General features: G+C 43.9%; 1 protein-coding gene across 2 annotated transcripts in view; it reads left to right on the top strand.

The window, feature by feature from the left end:
- LOC148114644 (uncharacterized) overlaps positions 1-14,501 on the top strand; it is a 296,681-nt gene that overhangs the window by 251,542 nt on the left and 30,638 nt on the right. Inside the window, exon 5 of one of the 2 annotated variants that reach the window (XM_087889907.1) lies at positions 7,807-10,069. The exons of the other annotated variant lie outside the window; for it this stretch is intronic. Coding sequence (XP_087746033.1) covers positions 7,807-7,885 — 79 coding nt within the window. The 3' untranslated portion in view covers positions 7,886-10,069. Of the gene's footprint in view, positions 1-7,806; positions 10,070-14,501 lie in introns of those variants that run through there. 2 annotated transcript variants of the gene reach the window in all.

Raw genomic sequence — 14,501 nt, 5'->3', positions numbered from 1 at the left:
CAGGGCGTGGGATTTGAGTTGGGACATCCCCTCCGCCCTCCGCCCGGGCTTCTGACAGCCGTCAGCCTGCAGCTAGGGATTCCGATCCTTCGGGGCGATCCCCTTTGTTTTTTTCTAGCCGCCGGTGTGCACGACGGGTTGGCGGTTTGCCGCAGCTACCCCCCACACCATTCCCTTTTTCTTATTTGTTTTTTCCTTGGGCTCTCGTAGCGGCGGCTCCGGAGCCCTCCGCATGGTTTGCCCTGCAGGCTCTGATGTGTTGACCTCCTCTCCGTGCCTCTCCTGAGCACTATTTTCGTTGCCGGCTTCCAATTTGAACTTCGTGCCTTTTCGGGATCGGCTGGAGGCGTGTTCCTTTCGCCGGTGGTGAGCGAAGTTGGCGTCCGTCCTTCGGGCGGCGCCTGTGTATTCCAAGTTCCCCTGTCTGCAAAGATTCTCTTCAGGGGATTCCTTTAGCGGCGGCCTTCGCTCTCAACAACTGCCTTGTGAATACTAACGGCCGCCATTTTAGGTCAGCCTTTGGCAGCCATTTTATTGCAGGACTCTCCTTCCCAACGGTCGGAGCGGAGTTTATCTCAATTGCAGCAAAATTTGATTATTTGACTGTTCACCACCAATTGAGGCGGAATTTTACTTACCTTACAGGATTGGACTCTGTTTGAGCTGCACTCCCTGTTAACTATACATTTCAGTTGTTATTGCTGCCCTTGCTGTCCCAGTATCTTAGGGGCCTCAGGCGAGCGCCATTTTTCTTATATTAACTCCCTAGTTGTTGGGCTTTTTATCTCGCCCTTTCAGTTGTGTTTTCCGGCTAACTTTGCCTCATTTCCTCGAACTGTATATATCGTTATTTCCACAAAATATAAAAATATATATATATTTTTTTTTTTAAAAAAAAAACAAGGCTCAAAGGGAGTTGATTGTGGTGTCAAGATGGCGGATTCATACCTCTCCTCTGACATGGAACATGAGCCCAGTCCACCTAGGGCTCAAATAAAAAACACAGGTCGAAGTCACGTGGGAGACCTGCTTCGGTTTCTGAGGATACCCGCCACCTTAGGTCATCGTCGGCAGCAGATAAAGACATCAAACGCCGCCACAAGGCTCTTGAGCGTCAATATGATAAGGCCAGGCAGGCCTCTTTGGCCTCTGTATTCCCAACTGATCCAGCTCTGATATCTCAGGGACCATCTTCTCTAGCATCGCTCGCCTCAGTTTCTCAAGTGTTACCCTCCTCTCCAACTCGCCCTCCTGCCACCACCGCGGCACAGTCAGGTGCTTCTGGCAGACTGTCCAAGAGGGCTTCTGTGTCATTGCCGGATGTCTCCACAGTGGGCCTCGGGGGACCAGCTCATCTGCTTTCGGGTCGGCTGGAGGCGACCTTTACCCCGACCTCTGCCGGTCTTCGTGGTTCGGATGGACAGTTGTTGGCGCCACAGGTGGACTTACAATCATTACTTTCGAATGCCTTGTCTTCTCTGCTGGCAGCTGGGATTCATCAATCTTCCCTCCAGCAGGTTCCGATAGCTCCTCCTCCTATGCCTCACTCGTCTGCTCCGACTCGTTCCAAATCTCCTTTACGCTTGGCACCCGGTTTGTCGGATGAATCTGATCATGGGGACGAAACAATGGAGGACTTAGAATTTTCTGAGGATGAGGGTCTTGCACCTGATGCCCCCACCTTTACTGGCTTATTCAGGCCATCCTTGTTTAAGTCCCTTCTACATAAAGCACGTCAGACCACCAATAAGACTGCATCAACTTCTTTATCTTCTGACACTGCTTCCTCGTCCACTCCTCACGAGGTTCTGTTTTCATCTTCTAAGCCGGGCAGGGACTGCATTCCCTGCCCTCAACTCTTTTCTGATGTGTTGCAGTCTCCCTGGTCTCAACCTGGCTCGTTGATGGGGCCTAATGCTCTGGATAAGAAACTGTATTGTGCTGCTCCAGAGTTGGATGCCTTGTTGTCTCTGCCAGTGGTTGACCCTCCGATTGCGAACCTGTCTTCATCCTCGCTGGTTTCCACTGACTCCTTGGATGCTCTCAAATCTGAGGACAGGAAGTCTGAGCTCTCCTTTAGTAAGGAACATCAAGCCCTTGCCTGGATGATTAAGACTGCTACTGCTACGTCCTTTTTCAATCGGGCTACGCTGCTTTGGCTGAGGCAACTTCAGGATAGATTACCGCTGGAGGATACGCGCCTTCACCAAGATATAAACAAAATCGTAGCTGCCACTGAGTACTCAGCAGATGCCTCTTTGAACTCGGTGAAATTCGCCTCAAGAGCTTTGGCTTCGTCCGTAACATCACGGCGTTTGTTTTGGCTTAGGAACTGGAGAGCTGACTCCAAAGCCAAATGGAAACTGGCAACGGCTCCATATAAGGCCCCGTCTCTCTTTGGTTCCGCCCTCGACCCTGTCCTTGTCAAAGACAAGGACAAACGTAAGGTTATGCCAACTTCCTCCTATCGCCGACCTGAACGGCGCTATACACCCTACTATCAGCGCCAGCCCTTTCGTGCCTCATCGGGATCCGGAGGTCCCTATTCGCAGCGCTCCTACTTTCACAGAACCGACCGTTCGTCCGATCACCAACGCTTTCACGACAGGTCCAGAAACACCGCTACAGCCAAACGACCTTTCCGTGGTTCCGGTTTCTGTCAATTCCGCAGGGGAAAATGACTACACCTTGCTGGATCCCATTGGTGGTCGTCTACAACTCTTTCGTCATCAATGGGAAAAGTCAACCACGGATACGTGGATTCTTCGTACGGTGTCCTTCGGCCTGGCTATAGAATTCCTGGATCGCCCTCCATCCCGCCACATCTGTTGTCCTCCTCTCCAGTTGCTCGATTTGGAACGCCAGTTATGGCAGGAAGTTCTCCACCTCCTGCACATCAAGGCAATAGAACCTGTTCCACTGGATCAACAGGGCAAGGGTTTCTATTCAACTCTATTTCTGGTTCCAAAACATTCCGGGGGTTGGAGGGCCATCCTGAACTTAAAACATCTGAATCTGTCGGTCTCTTACCGCAGATTCAAAATGCACTCCCTGAGTCCATTCTTGGAGGAATTCGTCGTGGGGATTTCCTCCAGTCGGTCGACCTCAGGGAGGCATACCTGCATGTTCCGGTTCTGCCGGCACACCGAAAATTCTTGCGGTTCCAGATTGGGGAGGACCATTATCAGTATTGCGCCATGCCCTTTGGCTTGTCCTCAGCTCCAAGGACTTTTACAAAGCTAGTGGCGGTTGTGGCGGCCTCCCTCAGAAAGATCCCAGTGAGGGTTTTATGTTATCTAGACATCCTGGTTCTGTCATCTTCCAGAAGTCAAGCGTCTCGAGATCTACAACTTGTCATCGAGGTCTTTCAGAACCACAGGTTTTCAATAAATTTTCCAAAGAGTCACCTTTATCCGTCCACCTCCCTGCTACAACTGGGGGCGGTGATAGACACTATTCAAGGACAGGTCTTTCTTTCCCCGGACAGAATCCAGAGCATCTGCGAATTGATTCATCAAATTCTGTCACATCGGTCCATTCCTCTCCTTCATCTCTCTCAGCTGCTGGGGAAAATGGTCTCGAGTTTCTCAATTGTGCCATGGGCTCGTCGTCACACGAGACCATTACAATGGTTTCTACTTCCCTTCCAACGATCGGGCCACAGCGATTCTCTTCGCAATGTGTCACTTCCACTTCAAATTCGTCTATCCCTCCGTTGGTGGATAGGTCCGGCGCTTCACAAAGGTTCGCACTTCCTCATTCCGGACCGCTTGACCCTGACCTCGGACGCCATCCTCCTGGGCTGGAGTGCTCACCTCCACGATCAGGTAGTGCAGGGTCACTGGTCAGGTTCAGAAAGAGGACTCAACATCAACCTGTTGGAACTGAGGGCCATTCGCCTAGCTCTCCGTCATTTTCAGGCGCAGTTGGCAGGTCGTCACATCCTTGTCCTAACAGACAATATTGCAGCCAAGGCCCATATAAACAAGGAGGGGGGCACTTGGTCAAGACCCCGATGTTGGAATCCGAACAGCTTCTACATTGGGTGGAGACGCATGTTCTCTCATTGAGGGCCGATCACATTTCAGGAGTGGAAAATGTCCAGGCCGATTGGCTCAGCAGACAACGTATCGACCAATCAGAATGGCAACTACACCCCAGTCTCTTTCGCAAGGCTTCTTTCATCTTTGGCATGCCCGTCGTGGACTTGTTCGCTAGCCTGTCGAACGCCCAGCTTCCACGATTTGTAACTCGTTACCCGTGCCAGACAGCGGAGGATCACAATGCCTTCAGGTGCCATTGGCCGCCCGGGCTCTTATACGCCTTTCCCCCAATTCCCGATCCCTCAGGTGATCCGCAAGCTGCTGGAGGAAAGGGCAGAACTGCTCTTGGTGGCCCCCAATTGGCCACGTCGACCATGGTACACGGACCTTGTGGCTTTGTCGGTCCTTCCACCGTGGGTGATTCCGCCGGACCGTCTCTTGCTTCGTCAGGGGGCCATCAACCATCCAGACCCAGGATGGCTCAAATTGGCCATCTGGCGTTTGAGCGGGTCATTCTGCGAAAGGGCTGTATTCCAGACTCTGTCATAAATACAATCCAGGCCTCCCGAAGACCTTCGACTTCTCGGATATACGAGTCCTCCTGGAAGTCCTTTTGTTCTTGGTGTGCTGTCAACTTGGTTGACCCTACCTTGGCTCAGATTGTGGATGTTTTGTGTTTCCTGCAATCAGGTCTGGACAAGGGCTTGTTGCCATCCACCCTTCGTCGTCAGGCTGCTGCTTTGTCCACGATCATCAGGTGTCCGCCTTACTCTTCTCTATCTCTGCACCCGTTGCTTAAAGGTTTTCTCCACGGGGCTGTGAACCTCCGCCCACCCCCTGTTCATCGTTACCCGACTTGGGACCTTTCTCTTGTCCTTCAGGCTCTTATGTCTCCTCCCTTTGAGCCCCTGGGTTCTGCACCTCTCAAGTATTTATCCTACAAGATGGCATTTCTTTTGGCGATCACCTCGGCAAGATGAGTCTCTGAACTTACGGCCTTATTGATTAGAAAGGATCTCTGCATATTCCAACCTAATACTGTGATATTACGTCTGGATCCTACTTTCTTACCCAAAGTAAACTCCTATTTCCATCGTGCCCAGGAGCTCTTACTTCCGGATTTCTGCCCGTCGCCCAGGCACCAACATGAGAAGGATTGGCATACCCTCGACATTCGTAGGGCCTTACATTGATACATTCGTAGGACTGAATCATTCCAGAAGTCTGAGGCCCTTTTGGTTTCATTTCATCCATCTTCCTTGGGTCAAAAGATATCTCCATCCACTGTGGGCAGATGGATTAAGGCGTGTATCTCCACGGCTTACGAACAACAGTCACGACCTGTTCCTGCTCAGATTTTGCCTCACTCCATGCGTAGTGCGGCAACGTCAGCCGCCTGGGCTACGCAAGCATCGGTCTCGGACATCTGCTGGGCCGCTACGTGGTCGTCTGTAACACCATTCATAAGACACTATAAGATTGATACATTTGCCTCCGCTGAGGCTTCTTTTGGCCGCCGAGTTCTGCAAAGTGTCCTTGTAGTCCAGGACTCTGGGAGCAATTTGTCTCCCACCCTTGGCATCTGAACTTTGGTATATCCCGTTTATGGATTGCATGAGCAGTGCACCGGAAAAAGAACGTTGTCTTGCCTGAACGTTCCTTTTCAGGGCACTGCGAATGCAATCCATTCCCACCCTGTTCATTATTTTGTTCTAGTGTTTCTACTGGTTCCAGTTTCGTGGTTCCTTTGCTACTTATCTTGTTCTGATTCCCTACCTAGGTGGTCGCGCCTTCGTTCAAAGACTGATGCATCATGGGAAAGCAGGGCGTGGCCACAGCACGGAGAGAGATATTTGAAAAAAATTACCCAGTCAAAGATAAGCGATGAGGAAAACAACCGTTTATGGATTGCATTCGCAGTGCCCTGAAAAGGAACGTTCAGGCAAGACAACGTTCTTTCTCCAGCTCAATTTTTACTGGCAGCCTTACCCTCTTTAATTTTCTAAATTTAACCTGTATATTTGACACCAATAATTCATGGTCTGTTCCACAATCTGCCCCTGAAACTGTCACAGCTGGCTGGATTTCCTTCTCACATTTTCTGTTTCCTGTATTTCTATTTCCTAACTGATAGTCCACATGATTCTGGTTTTCTATCCCATGATATCTAAGTGTAGTGTTAGCATTTCTGTCACTTGAAGCAGATGTTGGCAATGAACAAAGAATTGTATTCACAAAACGCTTATTGGCCTCTGTCCTAGATTATTGCATTTATCAAATCCAAGTATTCTTGTAATTATAGGCTCCTCCATTTCTCTAATTTTTCTTATTCCAATTACCATAATGAGTGCTACATTGTTTTTTGATGTTTCATTTAGCACTACTTGCAATTTGTTACAGAATTCCTCAGGATCTTCCCTCCCTGTATCTATATGAGCTTCATTAACTTCAATAACATAAGATACTCACTGAATATCTACTGATTCTAATAGGAACGGAATTACATCCTTTTTAATTCAAATCCGTACTTCTTGGAACATCTTTCTAAATAGTGGCACATTCCTCCTCTTTTGATACTGGCACCATGAAACTAATTTTGACTTTGATTGGGCCACATCATCGGTTTCAGATCTACCTGTACAAGTCCTGTACTTTTCCCAGAAACCCCCACACTGAAAATGTCATCATCTGGTACCCAAACTCCACTGTAGGTTTCAGTCATAGCCATATGGTCTCTTGACAATAATACAAAATTTGATTGCTACTGTCTGAACTAGACAGTTTCCTGCCTGAGCAGGAGGTTGGACTAGAAAACCTCCAAGATCCCTTCCAAATCTGTTATTCTATTATTCTGGCTTTTTTTCAGGTTGAAGTTTGTTCTACTTTGACTTTTCTTGGTACTTATAAAGCCTTATCTACTATCCTGTTGTAACATTACCCTTAGCTTCACACCATTCCTCTTGACCTTACTGGAGAGGAAAGGATGACCTTGCCAGTAGCTCCCATCGGTGTCACTCTTAATATCATTGAAACTATTAAGCCTTGCCACAACAACAAAGCATACAGACATATACACACACACTCAAAAGAGGGAACCAATGCTATACACTAATATGATGTCCCTATCCAAGTTCAGCAGAAATAAAGAAAACATCCATGTTCTCTTTTGCCGTTTCTTATGCCAGGATGAAAGAGTGTCAAGACTTGCCCTCTTACAAATCAGACGGAGGCAGAAGGGCTCTTTAGTTGTTCAAATGCTTTGAAAAATGAGAGACGCAGAGCAATTTAGATTACCAGTGTCTAGGAGTAAATTGTGCAAAAATGTCAGCCTCGATGGCAAAGTTCAAGATAAAACAGTGTCTGCTAATTTAATCATTTACCATGAAAATACCAGTTATCTTAATCTTACATGAAGTTCTTAAGAGCAATGCACATAGTTTTATGTAATTGAATCATGGCTCTGCAGAAAGAAAGGAAATATGAAATGCTTGCTTCTTAGCATTTTTTTTAGCAGGCACTGCAAAAACCTTTACGTTCCCCTTTCAGGATTATATAAACCATTTTCCTTTTAAGTGTATGAATGCATCCGACAGGTTTGAGCTTACAGAGTAATGGAGAGAAAGGTGAAAATTCTTTACCACACTTATCTGGGGCTATTCCTTTTGTTGAGATGTTTGGGGATTTGGGAACAAAATTTGGGGGTTGAGGCAGCAGTTGAAAAAAGCAGCTAAACAATTTGTCCATGTTGTTCATTTTTCTTCAGATGCCTGATAAACTACTGCACTGGTAACCTTGAGAAAGCTCGGATGTCTTCATTTTCCATCAGAGCAAGAACTGCATAGCATTGACACCAGAGCATCTGTGGTTTTGTGTCCAGCCAGTTGGAATCCATGAACAGCTGTGATGAACAGAGCCAGGATGGAGAAACAGGAGGCGGCAATGTCCAACGCTGAAGCCCTCTTTCTGAATGAAGCAGAATGAGACCAGGACAGCGGAACCCTACCGTAGCAAGAGAAACTAAACAGATTGATTCTCAGTGACTCATTTAGCTTCAGGATTGGACAGATCTTTCCCCTGCTGGCAATTTGGCGAAGCATCAGTGGACCAGATACAAGATGAATAGCTTAAAATAATTAAAGGGGGGTGGGAGGAGAATTGAATCTAAAAAAAACTGCTAGCCATCCAATTCTCTTCTATGCAATGAAAGACTCTAAGCAAATTACATTTAGGTTATTAAATATTAAGTCATTGGATTTACCTCCATTTGGCCCAAAGCAGGAAACTGGAAAATATTCAGAGTCGATATTATTGTGTTGATGGGCTGTTTATCACTGAGTGACTGACTGAATTTTGGCAGGTCAGTGAGATCTTTGACACATGAATGGAAAAGAGGCATTTGAAATCTCCCCTTCAAAAAAGAGAGAGAGAGAGAGAAGAGAGTAATTAATTCAGCAAACATTTTTGGCGTGAATATGGATGTGTATCAACCCAAAATTGCTTACAGCCAAGAAGGTTTTTGCTCAGCAAGTGGGACTTTTAACCTTGCATTGACATTTGAGTTCTGCTTTGCTTCCATTGAAGAAAGTAGAAATGCATTGCTGATATACTTTCCAGGAAAAACAGGATCTCATCCTGGAAGCAAAATAGGCAGTGCTTTGTATTTAAAACGTGAAACCAGAAGCAACAGGCTCATTTAGTATCAGTAAAGGTCAGTTAAAATTATAGAGACATCCTTTGGAGCAAATCCTCTGTCTTGTATTTGCATATTTATGAACTAGAGATTATGACAGCCCATTCCATTTATTAGAGCAGTGATGCTATAGTTAATAGTCTGTCAGCATTTCCATTATAAACTCCCTTTTTGAGGGTTTTAATATCCCAGCCGCTTGAAATCACGTCAAGCAAGCGAGTCACTTTCGTCGAGCCAGGTGCAATTTTTTTTCTGTTTGTTTTTCTTTAATTTAAAGTCAAAATAGATTAAAGGAATTTGGTCTTTTCTGACTTGGAAGATAAAGTAGGTAGAGCAAAATGAGGGGTGGTCTTGCACTTTCCTACTATCTCCTCGCTTGGGGTGTCTGTACTAAAACAGTGACCCTGTTTAAAATCTTTTTTTCTCAAAAAGCTGCCCTCCAGATAACAATTCCATTCCTAGGTCATGCTGGCTAGGAAAAACTAATATAGAGAGGGCACCAGGTTAGGAAGCAGGATCTACAATTGCAGTCCTTATAGCACAAACTGAATCAAAGTTTGATGCAAAAAAAGAAAACTGTTCTGCCCCTCTAAGTCAGTGATGGCTAACCTTTTTGCTGACGCATGCCAAAAGCAGGGGGGAGCATGGGGGGGGGTCGCGCGTGCGCATGCTCACACCCATAATTTAATGCGCCCTCTCCCACCATACATGCACACGCCACCACCACCCGCACCCCATGATGGCACGGTGGGCCCAGTAGGCCCGTTTTTCGCACTCCCCAGGCTCTAGAGGCTTTCTAGGAGCCTGGGGAGGCCAAAAATAGTCTCTCCCCACCCCCACCTCCCGGGAGGCCCTCCAGGGGCTGGAAACAGCCCATTTCCCAACTTCCGGAAGGCCCAAAAATCAGCATGCGTGCTGGAGCTGAGCTTGGGCAATACTCGCGTGCCCACAGATATGGCTCCGCCTGCCACCTGTGGCACGCGTGCCATAGGTTCGCCATCACAGCTCTAAGTTATTTGGATCCTGCAGGATAAATGTTCTATGTTTTAAAACACAGATTAGTTCAATTGGAATATTTATTTCAAAGCCTCTGATTTGAATTACACTAATAGTGCAAGCTATATATGTATATACCTAGAGTCAGTTTGGTGTAGTGGTTAAGGCATCAGGCTAGAAACTGAGAGACTGTAAATTCTAGTCTTGACTTAGGCACAAACCTGGCTGCATGACTTTTTTTCAGCCTGCAACAGCAAAGCACTTTTGAAAAAATTGCCAAGAAAATTTCAAAGATTTATCCAGGCATTCTCAGAGAATTGGACACAATTGAATAGAAAAAGGGGAAAAAATCATAACTCCAGAGTTATTTGGACCAAAAGAAGAGAAAAGAAATTTAGCTTTGTAATGAAAGGGCTATATAAGGGACTCAGATTACTAACTCTGCCATGTGGATAGGCTTTTGAAAACAAGCTCATAAGGAAATGTATTCATATATGCACCCTTTGATATAATCTTACGAATTACTTCCATTCCGTTGCTTTGATTTTTGTCTCTCAAAGGGACACTTCAAGAGACTTATGTTTATATATTCAGTTAGTCAAAATTCCTATCCTTATTCAACAGCCTCTACAAATGCACATTTTAAAAAAGAAATAATAACAGATTGGTTGGGTAAGTTAGTACCTTCTTGTCTATTGCAGACTTTGGCAGCTAAAAATTGAGGGCTAGGCATCTCTATACCTTTTCACAAAAGAGGAGAAGTCCAGAGCATTTTTCACTCAAATTGCTCATCTTAAAGTATAGTATATATTGTATTGTATTCCTGGGACAGTATTTTTTTGCTAGGGCTTCAATGTTGCTGTAGGAGTACAGTAGAAATGTCACTAAAGGGCAAAAATAACCAGACTTACAGTACGTACAGGTTCATTTTTCAAGCTTTTGTACTAAAATTTTGGACAACCTTTCAGTTGGATGTTTGGAACTTGCAAATCTGTTGGGTGCAAAGAATCAGGACCACACAGTAAATTCCAGTTAAGCTGAACTTGCCCATGCCTATACACAATAATTTAGTCACCTAACAGTCAGCACTAAATTGGCTCTAGACAAAAGTTAACAGAATTCAAGAGGCTTTGGACTTAAATCATTTGTGGGAGCATCCAGGCTGATTCCTCTCTTGACTCCACCCCAAGGCTCAGCCACTTCTTCTACAAAATCACATATTTTGATCTCTAGCATTGAATTTGCAATGATGCAGCTATTAAGTTTTCTTTCTAGATCAGTTTCAATAATGTGCAGTGAGTGAGTGAGTAAGTTTTATAGACATAAAACCAGAAAGAAGATCATGCCAGCAATCTTTTTAAATATATGGAGAGTATGCAATAATGTTTTATTAAAATATATTAAACCTGAAGGCAGACTTGGCACCAGTACTCACTATATACTTGATTTGCTGTTTCGAGGTTGGGTGGTTTTTTGTTTTTTGGTTTTTTGGGTTTTTTTTTTTTTTTTTTGCAACCAGGTGGGGAAGGGTAAGAGCATGCCAGAGAAAAAGTTAATGTGTTCTTGAAAACTAATTATTATATAATTAGTTACAACAGGATATATGCAATTGAGTAATAATGTTTTGGGTGTGTCAGGCAGTTATTGTCATTGCCAACACTCATTTGGAGAGGAATTAAGCTTACACAGGGATTTACACCCTGAGCAATTGTTGGGATAATCATAAACAGTTTAAATGCTAATTACTTTAATAAATATTTCTGTCCATATTGTAAATGAAGCCTTCTTACCAAAATGCAGTTACTAGACATAGAATGATTACTTAAATATCTCCCATATCAAGAGGACGTATACTTATCATTTCATAATTTAAACCACACCCAACTTTACAAACAAAGCAAAATTTTGATCACAACTTCATTACTTAATTTCCAAGACTTCAGCATAAGTGGACAACTTTCTCCTTTTCCTCTCCTATTCATATAATATATATATGTGTGTGTGTGTGTGTGTGCATCTCAATTTTCTTTCCCCTTGTCCCATCCCCACTCATTAAAAACGTCCTATTGAGATATAATTCCAGGTCAATAGGTTGAAATTAATTGGGCTGTGATTAAGTTTGAGAGAAAGTACTAGCTTGTGCAACAAGAGCAGCTTGATGAAACACAAAAAGACGATGACAATACTTGAAGGTGCTATTGATTACAAGTCCTCTAAGAACCAAACCTCACTATAGTTCAAGGAAATGGTCTTTTATCTGGCAAAAAAAAAGGGGGGGTGGGGATATTAGGGGAAAGAGGAGACCAATTTCCCTTTGAAACATACTTAAATTCCGGAGACTCATATCTTAGGTCCCACTTAGAAGCTAAAACCCCATCAAGAAATATTAACGAAGTAAATGTGCTAAGTAAAAAGAAACAGTCATCTATTTTTCTTCTTTAGTGCTGATAAGATATTGTAACAAAAGTACTGAACTAATACAAATTCCCATATGGCTCATTAATCTCATCTTAATCTAGCAATATGCACATTTTGTGATGTGAATTCTTCTAGAAAAGTAAAAACAACTGAAATAATTCTATTATCATCAACAATAACAACTACCGCCATAGCAAAATCTTTGAATTAAGTCTTTGGCAATGAACCATAGGATACCTGGAAAGGCTAGGTTGATTTTTGCTTTAATATTAGAATTCCCAAATAATGTTTTGTGACCAAGATTAAAAGTTGTATTTAGCTGGTTGTCTTTTCCTTTTAGCATTAATGCAAATTGAATTGACTCTGAAGTGAAGGATAAATTTGTTTGTAACTTGTGCTGCAAATAAAAGACAGCAGGAAGATGGAGGAGGAGGAGGAGGAGGAGGAGGAGGAGGAGGAGGAGGAGGAGGAGGAGGAGGAGGAGGAGGAGAATTATTGGCAAAAACCACAATAAGTGTGTTTGTATGGAGAAAGAATTAAGACCACAGATTACTGATAATTCAAGAACCGCTCTTGTCCTCAAAAATGTTGCGATTGAATGTGTAAATCCTTAAAAGTCTCTCCAACTTGGGAAGTTGATTCAAGTGTCTTTAGAGGCACTTCAATAGCATTCAGAAAGCAAAACTATTTATTTTTTCAACATGAGTAACACAACCAGAACATATTAGACAAACGCTTCTGTACAGCTGGAAAAATAACAAGTACTTTACTTTCATACATTACTTGTTTTAAAATTCTGAGTTAGAGGATCTGAAAAGGCACATATTTTTTTCAGAAAACATAACTTCGTACCATCTAAGATATGAAAAAGATGTGTCTTTTGTAGCAAAAGCATTTACTAAACTATTCTGTGACTCTCGTCCTTTCTTTTTCTCATTTGAACATGCTTATTTTTTTTCTGAAAAATGATTAGAAATAGCATTCAGGTATAGTTTAAGAAATCTTATCTGGACTATGTGTATAGCACTTGTAAACTTTCTCTGAGAGACAAAAGCATTTGGCAGATGAGTTCTGCCCAAAAAAACACCCAATAATTTTGAAATTAACTGTTTTATATGTGGTATGTTGGCACCTAATAATCCCCTACAGCCATGATGGTGAATCTATGGCACGCATGCCACAGGTGGCATGCAGAGCCATATCTGTGGGCATGCAACCGTTGCCCTAGCTCAGCTCCAGCGTGCATGTGCATGCTGGCCAGCTGATTTTTGGGCCTTACGGGCCCACCGGAAGTCAGGAAATGGGCTGTTTACGGCCTCTGGGGGGCCTCTGAGGGGTGGGGAAGGCGAAAAAAGGCCTACCGGGCCCACCAGTAACCTATCTATCATCACGTGCCAAAAGCGGGGGTCATGCAGGGTCACACATGCATGTGCAGGGTGTGCGGGGGGCATTGAATGATGGATGTGGGCACACACACATGACCCCCCACGCGACCCCCACTTTTGGCACTCGACGGAAAAAAGGTTAGCCATCACTGCCCTACAGTTACAGTGGGGAACAGGAGTTTATTCAGAAGAATTAAAAGAAGATGGTGGCCTTAGTATGAAATAAAAGCCATGTATCCATGTTATGTGCCTCACAAATCATGTAAAAAAGGAATGGAGATTGAGCATATCCTTGTGGCCATCATCTTGACTGATCTGACCCCCTTCCCCAATGGGAAACCCTTAGTGGAAGAAATGTTTAGAAAATCAAATCAGTTTGAAAGGGGTTGAGGGTTGAGGAAAGCAGGTTTACTGTGAGAAGGTTGGGAATATACAATATATGTAATAGTATTAGGAAACACTTTAGGAGTCAGAGTGAATTGATGCTGCCTAGAGAACAGTCGGTAAGAGAAGGCATAGCCCACAATTGCATAATGGATGGAGAAAGAGGCTCAGAAAGAACTCTCCCTAATTTCTTAGGTGTAAATGAAACAGTGGGAGATTTGTACTTTAAGATTTGTAAGATTCTGTTAATTCAGTTTTACAATAATTTAGTTCATTTGGTTGTGTTACCTGACTTCTCTACCCAGCATATTGCTGTGAAAATTATATATATATATATTTTCCCCAAAATAAGACATTCCCTGATAATAAACCCAATCGGGCTTTTGAGCACATGGCAATAAGGCCAAGCGCTTATTTGAGGGTTCAAAAAAATATAAGACAGGGTCTTATTTTTGGGGAAACACGGTATATATGTGTGTGTGTGTGTGTGTGTGTGTGTATAGATATACCTCGACAATGGCAGACTTTATGCTAGAAATGTGAACAGCAAGAAAGGATATATTATCATATTTGTGGATGAGTAAA

This window comes from Pantherophis guttatus, chromosome 3 (genome assembly GCF_059756535.1).
Source record: "Pantherophis guttatus breed Tessera chromosome 3, ASM5975653v1, whole genome shotgun sequence".
NCBI lineage: Eukaryota > Metazoa > Chordata > Lepidosauria > Squamata > Colubridae > Pantherophis > Pantherophis guttatus.
Note: the sequence above shows the minus strand (reverse complement) of the source record. Positions and strands in the feature narration are given on the sequence as shown.